General features: G+C 42.2%; 1 protein-coding gene across 1 annotated transcript; it reads right to left on the bottom strand.

Moving 5' to 3' along the window:
* Positions 1–3,981: 3,981 nt before the first annotated feature.
* dok1a (docking protein 1a) lies at positions 3,982–10,891 on the bottom strand. The gene is made up of 7 exons (XM_023431371.2): positions 10,794–10,891; positions 9,788–9,866; positions 8,255–8,394; positions 8,069–8,179; positions 7,878–7,947; positions 7,035–7,207; positions 3,982–6,956 (listed from the first exon to the last, which is right to left on the bottom strand). Exons 1-7 carry the CDS (start codon positions 10,848–10,850, stop codon positions 6,105–6,107), a joined length of 1,482 nt encoding a protein of 493 aa, XP_023287139.1. The 5' UTR covers positions 10,851–10,891; the 3' UTR covers positions 3,982–6,104.
* Between the last annotated feature and the right edge of the window lie 11,899 nt (positions 10,892–22,790).

The raw sequence follows: 22,790 nt of genomic DNA, 5'->3' as shown, positions 1-22,790 counted from the left end.
CAACCCCACCCCACCTCCACCCCCACCCCTCCAGTTTGTATAAACTTGTAACTGTCCTCAGACACAGCACATCTTAACAGCACAAAGTCTTTTTAACGTGTCCTGTTGAATGATGGTTTTTTTTCTCACACATTTTTATCAGTATTGTTTCTGTGTAATTTTAGCGTTGGGGGGATTTAAAGAGGGAGGGGGGGTTGAATCACTTTTACATTTTCATGTAATGATTCTGTATTTCAGTGGATCTGCACACACACACACACACACACACACACACACACACACAGAGGTGTCTCCATCCAGCAGTCATCAGGTTGAGTTGTGTCCTCCTTCTCTTTTCTCTCCATCCTGATGTCACCAAACCATCGACACCAACACTAAGCTGGTCACTGGTGGACTGAGGGATACTGGGATCTGCGAGTGTTGTTACTGGGATCTGAGGGTGGTGTTACTGGTGGTGCATGAAGTGGCTTCACTGAAGGATGAGGATATGCAGGGAGAGTTTGGTTGTGTATGTGAGGGGGGTTGACGTGGACGGGTGGAGAGATGGAGCAGTGGGACGAGAGGATTAAAGTAGAAGGTGCTGAAGGAAGCAGCTCCACTGTTACTGCTGATGACCAGGATGAATGAAGATGTTTCAGCCAATAAGCTTGTGGATTCAGAGCTGGTTACTTTACTGGGTCGGGTTATGGGCTCCAGTTCAGACCTTTAGGTGCTTTCATTTTGTTTTATTTGGATGCAACTTTACAGAATCCTCAGAAATCCGCTCAGACTGGATCTTACCTTTATTTAAACTTGCTGCAGATTTGTCTGCGGGTGATGTTGATCCCACTGGAGTGATGTGAAAGAGTCCGTCACCAGCATCAGGGACGTTATGTTTGTGTTGTAGGGTTGTGTTGAGCTGTCAGAGGAAGGTGAGTGTGTGACTCTCTACCTGCCAGTAGAGACAGAGAGGGTTCAGCCTGTGCTCAGGGTGAGCACTGTACTGATGATGAAGGTGATGATGACGATAGTGGTGATGACACTGGTTTGATTTCATGAAACTACCAGCACACACACACACACACACACACACACAAACACACAGACACACACACACACACACACACACTCCACCACACCATCACTCTGAGCCATAACTCTTTGCTCTTTTCCTTCAACATCATTTCACTGTTTATGATCAACTTTGAAACTTTTTAAATGTGAATCATTTAATTACAAACAGATGTGTTTTCTTTTCTGTTGTGGTGGTCAGTCTGAGCCGCACCCACATCAGCTCTGTATAAAGATATACATATATGTGAAACCATTGAGGTGAACAGCCTGGGGCCTGGGTTCCTATTGGTCACTGAGTCTGAAGGAGGCGGGTCCTGAGCCTCAGCTTCCTGCCAAAGCTGTACTTACACACACGATGATGTCAGAGCGTCAGGTGTCTCTGTTGTCACATGCTTGTGGATCTATTGGCTGATTTAAAGAGAGTTTGGTAAAATATAAAATATACAAGAGTCAGCTGTAAAAGAGGTTTCCCATATCAACAAGCAGTGTCATGTAAACACAGTGTGATCTCAACACTGAGCCGTCACACGTCTGACGACGACACAAACAGAGTCTGAATCTGTTCCTCTGTGTCGTGTAGATGCAGCTGACTTTGACACAGACCATCAGTGTGGACGGGCGGGGGGGGTCTCCTCCAGACTCGTGTCCTGTTCAGGGAGGTCTCGGCTGCATACAGTCAGTATTTTTAAGGGTCTAGTTTTACAGTAACAGTATTCTGTCATTTCATTGCCTGACAATGGGTGTCTTGTCAGTGTTTTTAACCTCAGATAAAAGAAAAAAAATGTTTTTTTGTGCACTTATTGACCATTGTGAGCTCTCTCTCTCTTATTCTTGGTGTGAGTACATTGAGGTCCCCTCTGTGGGACCTGTGTATAGTCTTGCAGCATTGGTTATAACCTGAAGAAATATCAAAGATGAAAATAAATGAATTCATAATGAAGATAATCTTATACTAGTTTAAAAAAAGAAAAAAAAAAAGACAGTGACTCTAGTTGTTGTTTGTGGCATGGTTATGCATTCAATGGTCATAATTTTAATGATTAAAACTGAACAAAAAAAAAATTATCCTTTCCCACTGTCACTGTTCTGCTCCTTCTCTTTTTTTGCCACTCTTCAGTGTGCAGTGTTGCTAATGGTGTTGCTAAGCTAGCTCGCTCGCTCAGTCGTTTACCACCAGAGCAATATGTTGTAGCAGTTTGACCACGTCAAGATGTGAACATGAAATCCATCCCTGTGAAATGCCGGCATTCAAGTGCATGAGTCTATGATTGAGTCTTCAGTGGTATGATCATGGTGTTCGTTGTTGTCTGATCTGCAGATGTGATGTAATGTATTGCTCTGGCCTTCATCGTCCTTCATCCTCCACTGCTCACGCCATCCTCCTCCTCCTCTGCCTCACACCGCAGCTCCTGGCGTCCGTCTGATCACCTCATCTGGATTCAAAAGTGACTTCCTGTGTTGTAGAGCTTGAGACAACACGCATGTGTACACACAGAGCAGTCACTGATGCTTAAGTGAGGCTTCATGTAACCTAGCAACAGGCAGCCAAGAACACCGTATGTGACGATAACAAGGAAAGATATTATTCAAGCTGCTTCCAAAGCAGATTGAGAAATGCAGAGAAGAAGAGTGAGACTGCTGCCACACAGATAGGCCTGAACACCATGCTCTTTATCAGGTGGTGGATGAGGCCTGAACCAGAATTTAAGACTCAGTGTCTAAGGAGCCACAGGATCCAGCTGCTGTGTGAGCAGGAGGAGGATGTGAGCTGCTCCTCTCCATCTGTCTCCTTCTTTACGTTCTGACCCATGTCCTTCTGGTCTCTGACCACAGCTGAACCTGGAGTCACCTCCCCCCCACCACCACCATCCTGAGCACACACACACGTGACAGGACTGAGAGAGGTGAGCATGAGACCTGGTTCCTGAGCCTAAGTGACACAGATCTGGTCTCTGAGCTTGTTGACACAGACCTGGTCTCTGAGCCTCTGTGAGACAGATCTGGTCTCTGACACAGACCTGGTCTCTGAGCCTCTGTGAGACAGATCTGGTCTCTGACACAGACCTGGTCTTTAAGCCTCTGTGAGAGAGATCTGGTCTCTGACACAGACCTGGTCTTTAAGCCTCTGTGAGAGAGATCTGGTCTCTGACACAGACCTGGTCTTTAAGCCTCTGTGAGACAGATCTGGTCTCTGCAGATGCGGAGGCTCAGCCCTGTGTCCCAGCAGGAAAAACCAGGTTCAGGTCTGGTCCGTGACTAAAATCTGTCACCTGGAACATCCTGTTGTCAGATCACCGTCAGCTCGGACATGTGGGACGTGGAGCAGCTTCTTCTGTTCCTCCATGACGGTCTGGACTTTTTGTACTTTGCTCTGGTTGCTTAGTAACAGGCTTTATCAGACTCACTCCTCCATTTTTGTACATATCTGTGCCAACAGCTTGGGCAGACAGTGGCTTTTTTATTTGTAAAGACATGAACTTGCTTGCATATATAAATAAAACAAAATAATACACTTGTGTACTTGTTAATAAGGGAATACTGTGAGTTGTGTCTTCATTTCACCGGGTGTCTGAAAGCCTTTGATCTGTTGATTATGACAAAGGATCAATAAGGTAAGTGCTATCACAGTGATGATAAAACATGAATATATAAAGACTCTACTTGTCCTGGCTCCAGGTTTGTGAAACTGTTTTTTCAACCACTTTCAAAATCTCAGAAGAAACTCACTCATTCATCAGCTGCAACTTCAAATCACAGCCAAGTATCTACACTGAACAAAAACAGAAATGCAACACTTTTGTTTTTGCTTCAATTTTTCATGAGTAGCACCCACCAACCAAAATCAGGCAAACATGACTCATAATATGTGGCGTGCTAATATTGTTATGGAGAGCAAAGAGAAGGGAAAGAGTTTTTAGAGACCGCAGCCATTTTATCCAAATCAGATTTTTATTGTGGTAAATGGAGCTCAGCGATTGGATATTAATTGAATTAATTTACCCAGAATTCATGCATTTATTTATTCATACACATAAAACATTACGAATGCATTGTATATAATTGTATTTGATGAAGTGGATGTGCAGGTGAGGTAAGAACCCCATATAGAGTTTATATCAAAACCTCACCTCAACGTAAAACCTCTCCTTTGCTGAGATCATCCCTCCACCTGACAGGTGTGACATATCCAGATGCTGATTACACAGCATGACTGTTACACAGGTGTGTCCTGGGCTGGTCACAATAATAGTTTTTTTTTAAATGTGCAGTTTCATCACAGAACACAAAGCCACACATGTTGCATGTGTTGAGAGAGCGTGCACTTGGCTTGTTTAACGAATGGTCGTGATGGCGATGGGCTCTCTTCACTGGGGCCAAACCTCTGCTGCTAAGGCAACAACATAAGGCAAAGGTAAGGCAACAATAGCCTATTTGTAATATTTCCATTCGGCCATTGGCAGTTACATTAGACCTAATCCCATACTAACAAGAAAACCAGTAGATGTGGCAATACCCTTTTTTATCATGTTGTTTGTAGTTCTGTCACATGGAAGCAAGCTGTGATTGTTACATAATCACACATCCAACATATGGTCTCCAAGCTTTTTATCAGGGATTTTGTGTCATCTTTCTCGGTCTTCCGATGTTTGTATCCCAGAAGCCTTTGCCTTCTCTCTTGTTTTCTCTTTGTGATTAGGACAGTTCTTGAGAAAATGTCCTTGCTGGGGAAGGTGAGCAGGAAAACCACTGCTGGTACTTGGCCTAGGTGTTGGGACAGTGGCATCCCATCAAACCCCCTTGTCCTAATTGCCTCCCACCCTGAGGACACACCAGGGCCAAGTGAGGAGGAGGGGAGGAGGAGGAAAGCCACTCAACAGCAACAGGAGAGAGAAAGAGAGACAGAGAGATGACGAGCTGTCACAGCTCATCGAAGACGACATGAGGCTGCAGAGAGACTCAGAGGGGAGGACGGACAGACTGTACATGAGAGAAACACACTGGTCAAAAGATGAATAAAAGAAAATATAATATATAAAATGAATCAATTAAAGCAAAGTTTGTTGAACACAATATTAATAACTATCTGTACAACTATTTACAAAAAAAAAAAACATACAAAAATACATTTACAACATTTAATCAATGGGTAAAAACTCTAAAGCTAACAAATCTAAAATACATTCAACTATAAACTTTAAAAATTATTATTATTATCATTATTGTTATTATTTGGGTTGTTCAGCTGAGCAGGGAGCTAACATTAGCATTCACATACACTGTACATACACTGTAGATACTTGACACAATCTAATGTAATGTAATGTTTACATTTACAGGGATAAGGATCTACGCCGTTGCTCATAAAGTTGGCATAAAATATTTTTTTCGTCTTTTCATGAAATGATTGTGACAATGTGATTTATTCTTGACAGATAAAGTGTATATCTTCTCAAAACTTTGGTAGTCAATGTCTTCCAAACATATCACAATGAAAATGAAACCACAATTAATTGAAACTGAATTGAAATTAAACTGAAAACAAAATTATTCCAACTTTATGGGCAACAGTGTATAAATGTTTCAGCCCCCTGGACTGTTGTTTTTTACCTCTTTTGGGAGGGTCCAAGTTTTAATCAGGGGGGTCATAAGATGTGAAGCTATCATGTTAATGTAATTAATTTGTGGATGGAGTCTTTGATAAACTCAGGATGATATAGAGTTACAAGAGGTCTGATGTAACTGCACCATGTGACCTGACACTAGCCACTGAACTTCAACACATCCTGGATGCTCGGTCAGATTTACCTATTAGACGCCCTGAGGCTGAAAAGCTGCGGCGCCCCTATAAAAATGATGGTAATATGATGATAATGACGATGATGAATATAATACAACATATGAGCACATCGTGTCAGACATGTGCTCCTGAGGAGAAGAGGGCCGGTTCACTGAGTCAGGTTTATTCTTCAGTCAAAAATGAATGGAAATGTTTTCACACAGTTAGAGTACAGAGAGCAACAGGTCACATCAGGCTGCTTTGATATAAGCCACTAAATGATGCCCAGGTTTTCATAGATGACATCCTCTTGACAGTGGTCTGTTGTTGTGGTTGTGTTGCCACTAACAGACAGAGAGGTGGAGCAGGATGGGGTGGAGCAGGATGGGGTGGAGGGACCAGGTGACGGAGCTGGTTTGCAGACATGAGCATACAGCTGGGCGAACGGGTCCGGTTTGCTGTCAGTGTTGCGGGTCACCTGTTCCCTCTCACTCAGGGGCTCAGTGTAAATGGGTTCAACATCTTTGCTCTTCGCTAGTTTACTCTGGACCGGACGGAGCCGGTCGTACACCTCTGAGTAGACTGAGTCTGGGTGATCGGAGGTGAAGCTGGGGTGAGGACTGGAGGAGGGCGGAGCTGTGGAGACGGGTTCTCTTGAAGTGGGGGGTTCGAGCGGAAGAACGCTTGCAGGGTCTACGTACTGAGCTGTGGACGGCTGTAGTCTTGCTACAGACTGGATGCAGTCAGCCGGGTCAGCGTACACAACGTCTGATTGGCCGCTGTGATGACCTCCAGGGGTGGTGTTGTGTGTGGGGACCAGTGGGAGAGGCATGAGGGTGATGGGAGCTGGCTGTGACTGAGCAGACAGCCCTTCTGGAGCGGGACATTTCCTCTCCTCTGTCCTCACGCTAGTCACATCAGGAACTTTGGGGAGGGGGGAATGAGACCGTATGATGGCTGGGTTACCTTTCTCACCCTCCTGGTTCTGGCTACCTGCAGCAGCTGACGTCTTCTGTTTGATGGTGCTCTGAATCAGGGAGAATATTTTCTCGGCCTGCTGAGTCTCAAAGGTGAACGTTCCAGGACCAGAGTCACAGCGTCTGCCTGCCTCGATGGTTAAAGCCAGCTGATCAGAAAACACAGACAAGCAGTTACAGTGTGTTCCTGTAATAACTGCTGCAGTGAGAAGATGAGAGACACTCACCTTATCTTTTCCATATCGTCTCAGCAGCTCATATGGCCACTCTCTCACAGCGCTCTTCTTCTGTCCCTCTCTGAGCAGCAATGCCTCTCGTCCCACCTGCAGCCAGTAGGACCCCTGCAGGCCACAACGCATCGCTGCATCCGTCCTCTGGACCACCACCCAGAACTCTGAGGCTGAGCCGAGAGAAGAGTATATTCTCTGAATCACTGTGCAGTCCTTTCAATGTCATTTTACTAAAGGATCCTTAAGACACTGCAGTTAGTTCTTCACAGTAATCTTATCATATAGTCTAAAGGTAGATGTCCATGTGTTGTTTGATTATAAAGCAGGTCTAGGTTCTATATTAATACTGTGAAAGTATCAAAGTGAAAGAAGATGTAAAACTACATTGAGATGGTTTTTAAAACCATAAATATATCTTCTTATGGATCAACACTTCCAATAGAACACATGAGAAGAGGAAAATATGGAGCTGTAAAAAATGTTTCTTCTGATGCATGTGGTGAGTCCATAGGCTTTTCTCCAGCTACACCCTCAGTCAAAGACATAAGATTTAGAAAACATCAAACACACACAATCTGGAGGTTTGAAGTCGTAATTTCCACTTTTAAGGAGGATGGCGTCAAAACGAGAAATCCACAGGAAGCTTTTTAAATCCCTCCTGTCACATGATCTACTTTCCCGCTGTCCATCACTGGCTCAGTATACTCCAGAGAAAAACATGGAGAACGACACAGATTCAGTTTGACTCTGAGACCTTCAGTTTCATACAAGTACATTCTGAAGCTCATTATCTTCTTCTGTCACACTCCAACATTAGCAGAGCTGGAACGGAAGAGTTACCTTGGTCTGCTGAGGCATATATCTGGTTCTCCTCCATGTGGAGCTGCTGAGAGCCTGAGACGCCTCCTCTCTGACAGAGACAGATGAAGGAGGAAGAGGAGAGCACAGCCGGAGTTTATTACATCAATGAATTTGAGACTGGAGACAATAATCGAGGCACTAAACTTTCTGGACTTCCTGTTCTCTCTCACCTGAAACGTGCTGTGACACAGTTTTTCCACCCAGTCCACACAGTCGTCTTTGAGTGCAGCGAACACCATGGTCCTGTCCTGGGTCTCCACACAGAAGGCGGACATGTTGTCCTGCAGCACAGACAACAGCCTGTAGTCTTCATTCAACCTCATACGTGTAAAGATTACAAAGCCGGACAAGCTCACCATGGGACAGGCCTCGGCGTTCGGAGGGAGTCTGAGGACACTGATCAGCTCGGACAGTCGTACCACCTTCATCTTCCTGTCCCCCAGAGGCTGGTGGTGTCTCCTGACCCCAGTGCCATGATCACCTCCTGCCCCCCCTCCTGGAGGACACATGACAGACGGACAGGTTTCTTTTATATCTAATATCTAAGTGTTTTATATCAGAGAAACAGACATAAGTGTCTGCTCTGAAATGATGACATTCAACGTGACTTGTAAAAACACCCGTTGAAGACCAGTTAACAGCATTTTTACAGCTTGGTGTTTATAAGTAGGAAAGCTCTTATGTTTCGTTGACTTCCTGGTCCCAGCCTGAGTACATATTCAAACAGGATAATACAAACGCCCTGAGTGGCCAGTGAAGAAAACTGTGAGGATATGCTCTGGACACACACAAGACTCATGAGCACAAGCTGTGGACGGACTTAGCTACACCTCAGATGAACTCTCATAACCACAGTGGTTCATGTGGCAGTGCTTGGCTCTCGGGGGGCTGTCAGGTCTTATTGAGTGCTGTTGGAAACCATGCAGTGTAGCTTCTCTCTTTATATCTGGCTTCCCACTAACTGCAATGAACTAGACTCTGAGTTTGGAGCAACTCTTCTACCAAACCTCTGACAGTCACATCACATTTCACATTGGATTTAGGAAAAGATCACGATTTGGGTTAAAATAAGTACCTCCTCAACATTAGACAATCTTTGTTGTCATGGTTACAATAATAAAAACAAACGGTCATGGATAATAGAGACAATATAAACAGCTAGTTTCACATGGGAATCGAACACCGCTCTCTTGTGTCATATTCATCCATCCACCACAACCTCCTCCTGACGTGGACTTTGTCTCTCTTTATATTACGTCACTGCACTTTTCAATTTACTCCTGTCATAATTACTACGGCCACTAGATGTCGCCTAGCAACAAATCTAACGATGGACAGGAGGCAGTGCACTAAAAGGGATTCAGAACATTTTATTGGTCTGTCACAATGATCAGACTGACTGTAGTTGAACTCTGATCTACCAAACTTGCAAATAAGTGGTTTATACCATCTGGCGCCACTGGTGGTCGTTTAAAGGGTTATTCCACCTGTATAGTACAGAGACAAAGATAACAAAAGATGCATGAAGACCAATTAATGCAGCAGAGGCTTTTAGTCAGTAGTCATAGGTTGAGCTCCAAAAACACTCGATCCAACATTTCCCATAATGCAACTCAACAACAGTTTCATTAGACCTCCCACATCTTTAAAACTCCAGTTTGTAACTCAGGTTTTGTTGAAACGTGAAGTCTCAAGCCTCACGTGAAGTAACCCTGATTACATCACACCGAACTGCATGTGTAAAAGCAGTGGACTGCTCCTTTAAAACTGTCAGATCGTCTCACCGTTTGAGCTCATTGAACCGGAAGTTACTGTGTTCTCAGTGATTCATCTGGTCAAACCTTCAAAATAAGACCAGTGACAGAGAGTGGTAGAAGCAGATACTGTACCTCCCACACCCTGGATCTCCAGTCGACCCACTGCGCTGGTACTGGGAGGAAACAGAGACAACCACACTGGTTTCCATTTCTGATAAGAGACAGACACATGGTTAATGACAGAGGGACTAATAGTACTGATCACAATACAGATGTCAGTATGTAGATACACACATACACACATACACACATACACACCCTCAACCTGAACCTTTTCCTCATGAATGGGATCATCAGTTTCAGTATGACACAGAGGTAAACATTAGTCATCCATACAACCAGGTATAGACACCATGAGCCAGTCCTTTCAAAATAAAAGAGGGAACACGTGTTTGTGTGAGTTTTACAGAGCAGTTAAATAAGGATGATATTGTTATTCCCCTCATGTCCATGTCCCTCCTTCATGTCCAGGTTCTTTTACAGAACCGGTCCAGACTTTACAATATGATGACACAAGATGTCCCTGCTATACCTGAGTACCTGCAACCTGTGTGCTTCTCCCTGCCAACTTGTTCACCTGGCCTGCCTGTAAGCGAAGTGCTTCACTTCGTCAGCTTGTCTCACTGTGAGTTTGGGTCAACCTCTAGCACCAGCAGTAGGTGACAGATTAAGGATCATAGATTCAGTGCTGGGGTTAAACCTCACAGCAGCAGTGTGTGTAATGTCAGTCTGCACAGGAATGTGTGGTGGTGAAACAGTTGTGTTTGAACATGTTCACTTGGCTGATAACTTCTCTGCCAATGCTGAGGATCATTCCTTGAGAGAACTGTGGAATCTGGTTGTAACTGTATTAAATAAACCTGTGTTGAACGTTACCTGTTAATCTGATAAATCACAGTCATGAAGTATTATAATGACAGTATATATCTCTCTTATTTACTGTTTCTGCAGCTTCCTCTGAGTTTCATGTAATTATAATTACTACACTGTGCCAGAAAACAAAGTCCTGACACTAAACTGCTCACGACAGTAACTCACTAAACAAAAGGAGAACACATGTTAATATCTCCGTACTCACTTTGCCAGATTTGTGTGGTTGGAGGTAAACCTCCCCTGTTTTGATGTAAGAGTCCATCTGGGAAGAAAATCCACCTCAGTCTTGGTCTTTGAAACTAATGTGAGGTTTTCTTTCTATTCCTCCTCCTGTGGGTTGAGACATGCCTACAGTGAGACGCACCTGAAATATGATCCTCGCCTAAAACATGTGCGCACACACACACACACACACACACACACACACACACACACACAAGCGCACACACAGGTGTGTCATGAGGGGCAGAGTTCAGGACTAACCCAGTGGAACTCAGTGATGTCTATTTACATCTACAGCTACGTGTACATATTTTTATATCTACACAGAAACAAACAGTTTATTAATTGATTCATTCATTAATTGATTAAGATTCTGCAGAACCAACTAAAGGCCTGATTATCACAGTGAACACACAGTTAGCAGCTGCATTGGTAACTGAAGAAACTGAAGGTTCTCTGCTGAACCTCAGTGAAGACAGCTCTTCATGCAACAGAGATACAAACACTTCTTAATGCTGAATCAAGCTGCTCATGTTGCTTTATCCCTTCACATTCAGTAGTTCTTCTGAGGTAAATTATCAGACACCAAGCTATTAAAGGTCCCATAAAGGTAGATGTCCATGTGTTGTTTGATTATAAAGCAGGTCTATATCAATACTGTGAAAGTATCAAAGCCTCAGTCCAAAGAGAAATGGACACAGCCTGTGTTCAGAACCTGAGCCTTAAAACCAGCCGTCAGGATTTCTGGAACTTTGTCGCCCACCTGGACCTCACAGGATTTGGTTTCTCTGAGTGTTTACCTGAAATCTGTTAAATTTTAATTGGATCACTCGGAAAACAGTCAGACAATCAGAGAGAGGCTCAGAGCTTCCTCTCTTCTGATTGGCTCTACGACCTGTTGTTACTACAGCTCCAGAGAAAAGCCTGAGGAGGAGATGTAAAACAACATTGAGATGGTTTTTGGTTCTTAAACCACAAATATATATTCTTATGGATCAACACTTCAAATAAAACAAAAGAGAAGAAGAAAATATGAACATTTAAACAGGCTGGAGGAAAGGTCACTGTTAAATATAATGAGGATCCCAGTTTACACACAGTGACAACATCTGCTGCCACATCTGGATATTTCTCTTCTCTGTTTCTGCTCAACAGCCACTGAGACAGAAACACAATGTACAGTGTACTGACATTCAGTACAACAGGCCTATAATATATTGTAAATATCTCCACTTTGATTATTGTTGCCACAGAAGTGTTGGTTTGATTCTGTGGTCATTTGTTAGGTGATTATTTTGCATCATAAGGGTTAGCAGCTGTTCTCAACCTTTTCTGAATCAAATTCTCAAAACGTGTTTTATACACCCAGCAGATGTGTAGGGGATAAACACATGCCGGCAACAGAAAGAGAACTCAGTGAGGAGACCAGGAACAGAGGGAGGGCAGCAGGTGGCGCCAAATCATAAAACAAACAAAACAAAAGCAACTTCCTTCCTTTGAACCCCCACTGGCTTTTACACAACCATTGAAATGACATGGTAAATAAAAAAAAAAATAACAAAACAAACTAAATCCCAGAATCCCACATTTGAGTTAACAATGTGTGACCCACACAAAATATGTGGTTACATTTTTGGTAATTTAATGTGATGTATTATTTGTATTTACAGTGATTTAAATTAGGTCGTTCAAGGCTTATGTGTTAACAATGAAATAAGATACTGTATATACTACTCCAGTCAACAGAGTGCATTAGAGCGCCGGCTGTAATGCGACTGCCTTGATGACGTAGAAGTCGTAAGCAAGGCAAGACCGACCAGACGAGCAGCAGCAAGTTTCCTCTGCTTCATTATTTCTCTGTTTTACAGGTTAGTGATGTGTACAAATTACATCTGTAAATAAGCATAGCAAAATGCTATCTCTTGTGTTCTTAAGACACGTTTACTTGTGTAGGTGGTTGTAATGGCAAACGGTATTTTCATTTAGCATGTAGCCGCTCCCTGACCAATGTAGAGGTCCTGTTTTTATGTTTGTTGAGATTCCAAGTGTTAAAGAATGTTCTGTTTATAAAAAAAATACCTGCTGTACTGGTCTGAGGTCAAGCTTATGGATTTCTTTTGAATGCTAGTATGAGACTATTATCTGTTGTGTTGCCTAGAAACATACAGAACCAGCGGGTTTAAAGTGAGTACAGATAACGGGAATGTTCGTGACTAATAAGACAGAACTGATGTGCTGTATATAGAGGAGGGTTTATGTCCCTTCATTATGAGTTGTAGTATTGACGAGATATAATGTAAGACCATTCTCTCATTTGGTTATATACAAATGTTTATTTTATATATTTGTTATTTTAATTATTTTATGGATGTTGTTAATTTTTAGAGAGTGTGAGTGTACATTCATTGAAACTTGGAAACCAAAGAGAGACTCAAAGTGGATGATTGAGAAAAATAAGGAAAGCATTTGACAATGTGTTTATATAATGAATTCTGGCAAGACCGACCAGAAGAATGGCAGCAGTTTCCTCTGCTTCATTATTTCTCCTGTTTTACAGGTTCTTATTATCTGTGCACATGCCCAGTGCAGCAGGGCCTGTTATAAATGCAGTCCAATCTACACAGTGTAGTAGAGAGGAACTCCCTGCCCCACCCCTATATTTTTCTTTTCACCAGAATTGTGTGATTGACTGGTGGGCCCACCTTCACGGCCCACAGGTTGGGAACCGGTGTTATAAGATGTTTGTAATTTTATTCATATACAGTATGAGTAGTAATATCATATGTAACATGACATTATCATTACTGGTGTATTCCTGTTTAACACTTTGTGCTGTAGATATGTGGATTATCCTTATTATTATGATTATTATTATGACATTTAATAGCTATTGAAGAAAAAGCGAGACACAAACCAGATGGACCCTGTGTGTGTCTGTGTGAGGAGGTGAAGGTAGGGGCTCTGAGATGAGCTCTCCATGGAGAGGTACGGAAGTCCTGACTGACCATCATCCATCTGCTGAAGAATTTCACTGAATTGCATGAAGGCTACAGATCAGTATCAGTGTTCACGGGGACCTGACCGGCGTGACAGCCTGTCTCCTCATACAGCTCCGTCTTTAGGGTGAGTTTTAACAAACCCTGAAGGTTAGAGAGAAATAAACTCCTCCTGATGTCGAGGCTGACCGTGCTGCAGGAAACCGCAATTACAGAAAGAAATCCAGCGGGACCACCTGAGCCACTCTGCTCAGCCCCTGTGACCAATAATCCTGGTTCAACCACTCTGGAGTAAAAGATCCAGCTCCTTCCTGTTCTCACTGATGTCGTGTCAGGATGACACATCCGGATTTTTCACAGGTCACTGCCATAAACACACAGATGTGACAGGAGAATATTTGAATTCATGTGAGAGTAAGATCAGCCCTTCACATGAAGTTATACTTTTACGAAATTATGATATAACTGCTGTTTAATATATAGAGTGAAAATATTATAATCTTAATGATGGTCAGACAATTTATCATATAATCATTTGATTACATAACTTTCCTTAAAAAGGGTTAGGGACAGTTTATCTGGTCATTCATTTGCTGAAAGCAGCACATTTGCACATGATCACCTCTATAAAGTTGTCATGGTGAACGTGTTAGCAGCATCAGCATTCACTGGGAGTCATCTTTCTGGTCACTTGACCAGTGTAAACTAACTCTGTTTCAGTCTTACTTTGACAGGTACCATCGATCAAGTGTATCAGAGCTTTTCCTATGAAAACAGCTGACAGCACTACAGTAAAAGAAAGACAGCAACAATGAAACAATGAGCTTAAAGATGCCAAACAGTCCATGAAGCTGAGGGGAACTGCAGACCCACACCTTAATAAAACTGAATTTACACCTCTTAAAACAAGAATATGTGCATTTCACTGCAGACGTCAAAGAAACTGAGCTTCCTGAGGAAAATGAGCCGGCTCTGCCCCTTCAGGTAGATGGCGTCAGTTTTTTCCTAAACCTTTTAACAAGGAGTGAGTTCTTCACCTGATGGACGATTGAGTTCAGCATCATATTCAGCAAGTCCAAAGAAAAAGTAATGCTCAAGAGAGGAAAAGATGAAACAGAAGAAGAGGAAGAGTTTACTGCTGAACTGACCTCATTAGATACATTTTTACTCACCATGCTTCAAGTTCATCGAATGTTAGCAATGTTGACGTGCAGCCGGAGGCTAACATTAGCTGAATTGGCTATACTCTCATTAGAGAACAGCAGAGCCAGGAAAATATCTGTACCGGGGCCAATCACAATTATGTTATACTAGTGTCTGACACAGAAAGATCCTCATCAGTGGTGAATCACGGTCCCCGTTCCTGCTGCCAGACTGACTTCTTCTGCTTGCACAGATGTGATGATTTGCTTCTAGATAATTGGTCCACTTTACCTTCTGGCTTCCTGTTTCCTCTGGGTGACCTCTTTATAACACACTGACCCACAAAGACAGATACACACACACACACACACACACACACACACACTCACACTCTAGTGTCACTAGTCCAGAGGAGGCACGTCTGTGAAATAGCTGTTTTTAGCAACTTTGCTGTTAAACTTCCACCCTCAGATAATGATAACTTTATATATTTAGCACCTTCGAAGGTGAAACCTGATTTTGAATGATACGCTGACAGAGTGGCAGTAAGTCCTTGTAGCTTGTAGTTTTTTTGCAGTAGGCTACAATAGTGTATTTTTTGTCGATTGACATTTTCATCCAACATTGTTCTGTCTGTTCGTTGTTATGATGGAGAAAATAATGTACACGATACGACACGATATGATGTATAATGAGGAAATAATGTATACTCCAGGCTTTAAAGTATACCAGATATGGAGTTAAACATCCCATACAGGCTGAGCTGAAGAAGCCGTGCCATGGATGCAGAGCCGGGGCTAAGCTAAAGGCAAGGAGATGGAGAGATAAGCCTTTTCTACCATCAATCCTCATGGGAAATGTCAACTCCCTGGCTAACAAGTGTGAAGAACTGGAAGCACTTGTGAAGAACCAACGAGCATATCGTGAGTGTAGTCTCATGTGTTTCACAGAGACCTGGTTAAACGACAACACTCCCGACCATTGTGTGGATTTACCCGGCTTCACTACAGTACGAGTGGACAGAGGCATGAATGACATGACTGTTGCCAGAGTACAGACCAAGCACCCTGATGCATTCATTGCAATATCGGGAAGATTTTAACCATGTCACTTTCACCTCTCACCTGACTGGCTTCACTCAGTATGTTGACTGTCCCACAAGGGAAAATAAGACACTGGATCTGTTGCATGCAAATGTCAAGGAGTCCTACACTGCTTCAGCTCTACCACCACTTGGCAGATCAGATCATAATCTGGTTTTTCTTCAGCCTTCCTACAAGCCCTGTGTACTGAGGCAGGCTGCAACCACCCATATTGGAGTGGATGATGCCATCCTTTACTGTGCCCATTCTTACTTGGATGGGCCAGGTGGTTACATCTTTGATTTTTCAAGTGCATTTATCACCATCCAACCCCCCATTCTTAAAGACAAACTGGAAGGGATGAGGGTGGATCCCTGCTTCACGTCCTGGATTGTGGATTACCTGACAAGACGACCACAGTACGTCAGGCTGGGTAACTGTGTCTCAGGGACAGTGATGAGCAGCACTGGGGCTCCACAGGGAACTGTTCTGACTCCGTTCCTGTTCACCCTGAATACGGCAGACTTTAAATACAACTCTGAGTCCTGCCATATCCAGAAATACTCGGATGACACAGCTATTGTGCCGTGTATCAGGAACGGCAGGAAGAAGAACTGCCTCTTTCTGAACACCTCCAAGACCAAGGAGATGGTCATGGACTTTCGGAGGTCTAGTCCCACCCTTCAGCCAGTCAACATTCGAGGGAAGTACATTGCGGTGGTGCACACTTATAAATACCTAGGTGTGCACCTGGACAGTAAACTGGACTGGTCCCTGAACACAGATGCCATCTAAAGAGCCAGCTCTTTTTCCTCAGGAGGCTCAGGTCCTTTGATGACCCAGTCACGGTTTGGTCGAGTTTAGGAAAAGTGTTTCATTTAAAATAAGTTCCTCCTTAAGGACCTCTGTCATCATAGTGACAATAATTCCCGTGGTTAAGGAGTTATATGTAAATAATTTAATTTACAACAACAATTGACTAAAATGATCAACAGAATGTGGGGAAATAACAGCTTGAACATGTCTATGTAGTTAGCATGCTAACCAGCTAACCCTGACCCGTCAAGACTCGTAGTACCTGCATTAGAGGATGAAGAAGTAGCTGCTCAGAGGGAAAGAGCCTTCGTTTAGTGATTGGTAAGTAAACAACTGTTAATGCTATCATTAGCTATGTAGCAATAGACAACTGACACATAGCTCCTTTATGATTGGGAACAGTCAAGACTGAAATAAATCATGTTGATTGGTTTCTCACAGGAAATGAACGGCGGTCTCCCACCCTCCCCCACCCCCACATCTTAATGTTGTTGTTGTTGTTGTTGTTGTGTCCAGTTGAATTTGTCTGGTTAATGACACACGCACACTAACATTGTCTTTTGAGGATGGCTGTGAAAACATTTTTAATTTTCTGTGAACAAATTAAAACTAAACTGAAATTCAAGTCAAAACAAAATGAAAATAAAAAAACTATTGTAACCTTGCTCTACAGTGGAGATGTAGTGACAACCTGCCTGGTTTTCAGAGTCAGTGACAGGTTCATTGACTAGTTAGGAACTAGTAAAGTCATGTGACCTCTAATGACTGTTTGTATGTGAGGTGTGTGCCATTGTGTTTCCCCCTCTCTTCAGTGTGTTACAGCTTTTCATGCATGTAAGGGCCAAAGTCCACCCTCCTCCTTTACAGTACAGCCTCCTTTGTACTCTGTAACTTATCTGCAACACTCTTTTACTCATTTGCATAATACCCACCTACTGGCTAGTTTGCCACAACCTCAAATAAAGCTGGTTAGAGCGGAGGTTAGTTTTAGCCCATTGTCATGTCAACAAGACAGTTTCCCTTTGTATACAAATAACTGATGGTGTAGGTTTATTATTCAGTTGTTTGGCTACAGCAGAATAATGTCTGTAAACAATGTTCGCATCAGTGTTTTCACTTCAGTCACGATTTAATCTCATTTCACACACATACAGCTGTCAACGGCAGCAGATACAGAAACATGTTTATATACAGATAAATCCAGAGTTATGTCACAATGAGCAGGTAACACTGACCTCCTGCTGTGACCTTTACTGAGTTTTAGTTACTAGTTTCTAAGGTTTAGTTACTAGTTACTGAGGTTTAGTTACTAGTGACATAGTTTTACAGTTTACTTTCAGAGCCTCCTCACAGTAAGAGGATGAGGGCTCACGGGTGCTGGGTGCCGCCCCTCAGGTTCAATTCTCCCTCTTCTCTATGACTTACTGTGGAGGTGGGAAAATAATATAACCATACTGAGTAATATGACAGTAAAGAAGATGGTAGTTTTTAAATTTCCTGTTTTCAGTGAATGCAACAGAGTCAAGACCAGTGAGAGAGTATCGTGGAAATAAGCGTCTTATTGGCTGACGGGTTTCTATCCTGTGACATGTACCTCCAAGCGGTCAGTTGGATTTATTGATGATGGACATAAGAAGACTTTTTGTGTGGAAAGAGGAAAATTCTCAAGCGACGGGTCAAACACCAACCTTAGAGTCCTCCGCTTGAACCAGGTAAACAAGGTATGGAAATGTCTGTATGACTTCCAAGGTATGAGAACATGTAAACAGATCATAAATTACAGCTAGGGTAATGTAACTTTGCATCACGCTGTAGTCAGCTAAACTGTGAACAATTAGTCATATTTAATAAAGATTTTATATGTTTTTAGCATTATCCGGGACTTTCAAAGGAAGCTGTGAGAGCTCTTTGGAAAATGTTGACATTCTTTATGGCATGACAGCTTCCTAACGTCACACAGCAGGTCCTGTCAAGAAAAACGTGTCATACTTAGCTAAGCATCAGTCAGATTGATGGGTGTGACGCTATTTTTTGTGTCCCTATGGTTTAGTTAAATTCAGAATAAAATTTTGAAAATAAAACTTTACCATTACAGTGGAAACCTGCCTCTTAAAGTGATCATGTCTGGCCAGCGGGTCAAATTGAGCACTACTTAAATGCAGATTACCATCTAATAGACATTTGTACATTCGTCACATGAAGATAAAGTAATTCATCAGACAGCTTCAATATTTTTCCCTCACCAAGGGAATGCTCAAGGGGGTAAAACGTGACTTTTCTGTTTCCATCACTATCTGACTGTTTCCCGTTGTTTGAGAAGACTACATAAGCTAACCTGAAGAAAAACTACATTATGCTGGAGAGGAAAATGACTCTTTTTTTTCCCCTTTATGATTTTAATGTGCATAAAAACATAATTATTGTACTGTTAGAATAGTTTTCCATATGTTGTTATGTCTGAAAAGACCCAAAATGAACATAGTAAGCGGACTACTTGATTACTAGAAGCAAATTAATCAGACTGCATGTGTATAGGAATGATTCTGTCCTGAGCTTTTTGATCCGTATTAGCGGATGACCACTATAACAGTGATAACTATAAGAGTTTTCCACTGTACTTCCATACATCCCCATTTTGATGACCTAGTCTAACATTTCTGGTTTTAATCAATTTTGAGAGAATATTTAGAGAATTAAAGCAAAAATGTCAATGTGGTGCAACTGTAAAAACTTTCTACCAATTAATACAACTTGTTTAAAAAAGGTGAAAGTCTTTACGAAACATCCATTGAACTACTTTGGCCCTCATGTTAACATACAGTGTATCGGTTTAATTGATTTTCTGGCAGCAGATGACGGAAAGAGAAGAGACAGACAGAGCAGTGTGGAGAGGTGAACAGTACGGCTGCACTGCTTGAACTTTATCGGAAAATGTGTGAATGGGTGAAAGAAATTTTAATGTTCCAATTAATTAATAAAATATGTAACCAATTGACTAATTTTAACATCCTGTTTGTATTCAATATTAATACTAATTACTAACAACTGCTAATATTTTTACATAATTCATGATTCATTTGGAAAATGTGTTTTTTTGAGGTACAAGTTGTAGTTTTTCCATGATAAAGGCAGATAAGAAAAATAAAATGAAGACATACTTTTAAAATGTAGATATGGTGCAAGAATGCACATGAAAGTATCAAAATAGAGCTTGTTTATTAAAACGTTTCCTCCCCCGGACCTCCTTACAGGGGTCTGGGCTCTGCCCCTAATGTCCACAACGTTACGTCTCCAGGGAAACGTAACCTACAGTTAGTTAAACACTGTACTGTCAGCTGGGGAGAGGCCTCAGTGAGGGTCATCCTGCATCCTCAGAGGAAAGTCACCTCTACAGCAAACACAGTACGGTGTGTGAGCCTAACACACCACACAGAGACACACACAGAGACACACACAGAGACAGAGACACACATAGAGATGACATAATGTGTCTTAGTGGCTGCAGTAGTGATTAATGACGAAAACGGACCAAAACCAAATCAAAGTCGGTTGAGAGTCTAAACATCTGAGGATTCAAACCGCTGGAGAAGCACAGCACAGAGTGAATATTCATGCTAAAGCTTTTATTCTGATGTGTTTCTACACATCTCACCAGAGACTCATGAACTGAATTTTCTGTGACATCTAAAACTCAAAGATGTGACTGAGGCAAAGCAGTTGGAACAGATATCCTCAGTGAGCTGTCATTTAAACAAACACAACAAACACACTTTTTTTTGGATAACACAACGAGATATGAGTACGGTGGCCCTGAGAGCTCAGCAACAGCAACAGCAACTTCAGAAAACACATGCAAATACACAGACGGTTTACACTTCCTGTCTCCTAAGTGGGCGTTGCAACAGAAATGTGACAGTAGCTGATATTAATATGTGACCTGGTCCGGACTGACTTGTCTGCAGCCTGTGTTATTACAGCCTGTTGCTGAACAAAGCTCTGGGATGTTTGAATACAAGCTGATGGATTTCTTGTCAAAACAATACAACAATACAATACATATAATACAATACATGACGATACAATGATACAGAACAAATTTGTTCTGCTAGCTTAATATCTGATCAACCCAGTACAAGTTCATATCAGTCTAATGATACTCTCTGTCTCCCCTCCGAAAACAATGATAACCAATAATAATAACAGTAATAGTATTACTAAGTAAAGAAACACAAGTTTTATTTCAGTTTTAATTCATGGTTTCATGTATAAATCCCTCTGAACGTCTGTGTATCTGCAGCAGTGAAACCAGAACCAACAGATAGCAGAGATCTGTCAGACCTCAGAGCTTGTTGCTGAGACAGAGACAGGTCTCCAATAAAGTTAACTTCCTCCTGATCTGTCAGAATGTTTTTTATAAAATTGATCCAATATTTATCTGTGACCATGAGGCTAAAGAATCATAATCTGTGATCAGGTTCACTTCTCCCATTGGAGTGAACAGACTCAGACCTGCTGCTGGTCTCCACAGAAACAGGAAATGATTCTGTGTCATCCGTCTGTGGTAAAAGCAAAACAACAAGCTGAAAGATACAAAACTCTGCACAGAGACACTAGTGTAGAATAGAACAGGTTCTGACTTCAGCATTAAGAAACGCTACAAACAGAAACATGCTGTGTTGGCTCTGTTACCTGAGGCTGATTTTTATTTGCTCCACCTGAGCCTCACGTGTTCACAGCTAATGGTCACATCCACCGACAGTTCAGCCTGGAGCCTCAGAGACCGGCTGCTGAGCTGCATAAGGGCCCCCCCCCCCACACACACACACACACACACACACACACTGAGTTCACTGCGTGACAAAGAGACCAGGATCTTTACTGACCTGACTGTTGGTGAGAAGACAGCACAGGGGCATCCTCCATCAGGTCCATCACTGACTGACTGTCTATGTGTGAGACATGGACAGGGATCCAAGCTCTTTCAGGGAGAGACTCCTCTTCTTCTGTTTCCTGACATTATCAAGTCTTCTCCATGAAGATAGCCACACATCCAGCTGTCTCAGGTGTGTTAAAAAGTGTCACCTCAGTATATCCCGCACAACCGCTGAGCTCAGCATCACAATTTATTCTTCATTGCAACGATTCAGTCTTTCTACACCTTCATCAGAAGTGTTTTAAACAGTCCTTACAACCATGATCTTACATAGATAATGCTCCACCCATCTCGTGTGCCCAGGTGTGTCACAGTTAATCTATTGTGAGAGTGTCTTCCAATCACTGACAGTGATTTGTGTATTCGTTTATTTGATCGGGACAGTACATGTTAATGCAGATTAGCAAAAATGCTAATTTGCATCCGTAGTCCCTGGGCAGATAGCATAAAACAAAAACGTAACAACTAACAATACACTACTACAAATATAACAAAATAAAAAAAGGACAATTTTGCTGCATACTGTATACTGTATAATCTGTCATGTTACATTCCACAAATCTCACATTAGACATCAGTATTTGACAGCATTTTATAAGAAGTGCTGAGCAAAGTGTAAAATTTCAAAGCTGGTTAAAGGCGGAGGTGAAGAGACAAGTTTTTATCTTTCTTTGAGAATCACTCAGTGAGCTTCTTGTCTGATATCTATAGGTTGTGTGTGCCACAGCTTGGGGCTGTTGCTGGCGGCTGTTGTTGGGAACCTTCAATAAAGCAGCAGGGAATGATCTCAGTGTCTTTGGAGGTATATGGTTAATCAGGAAGTTAGCAATGTAGCTTGGTCCTCAATTTTTTTTTTTCGGGAGTCCAGCAAAAAGTGCATTATAGTAATCAAGTTGGCTTGAAATGAAGGAATGAATCCGTTTTTCAGCATCTTTTTGGTTTATAAATGGCCGTACTTTATGTTTTTTTCACCTTGTGGATGTAGGACTTGAAGCTTAGATCTAGATAAT

The sequence above is a fragment of the Seriola lalandi genome, unplaced genomic scaffold (assembly GCF_002814215.2).
Source record: "Seriola lalandi dorsalis isolate HSWRI2012SDOR001 ecotype SW California unplaced genomic scaffold, Sedor1 jcf7180002054921, whole genome shotgun sequence".
Classification (NCBI taxonomy): Eukaryota; Metazoa; Chordata; class Actinopteri; order Carangiformes; family Carangidae; genus Seriola; species Seriola lalandi.
The sequence above is the reverse complement of the archived record's forward strand: the minus strand, read 5'-3'. Positions and strand labels throughout refer to the sequence as shown.

What these genes read in the sequence shown, in the direction of transcription:
- dok1a (XM_023431371.2), bottom strand. Translation starts at nt 10,850, where the DNA reads ATGGACTCTTACATCAAAACAGGGGAGGTTTACCTCCAACCACACAAA. An exon ending in GGAGATCCAGGGTGTGGGAG is followed by an intron (nt 8,395 to 9,787) that starts GTACAGTATCTG and finishes TGTGTCCTCCAG; the next exon opens with GAGGGGGGGCAGGAGGTGAT. An exon ending in ACGCCGAGGCCTGTCCCATG is followed by an intron (nt 8,180 to 8,254) that starts GTGAGCTTGTCC and finishes TCTGTGCTGCAG; the next exon opens with GACAACATGTCCGCCTTCTG.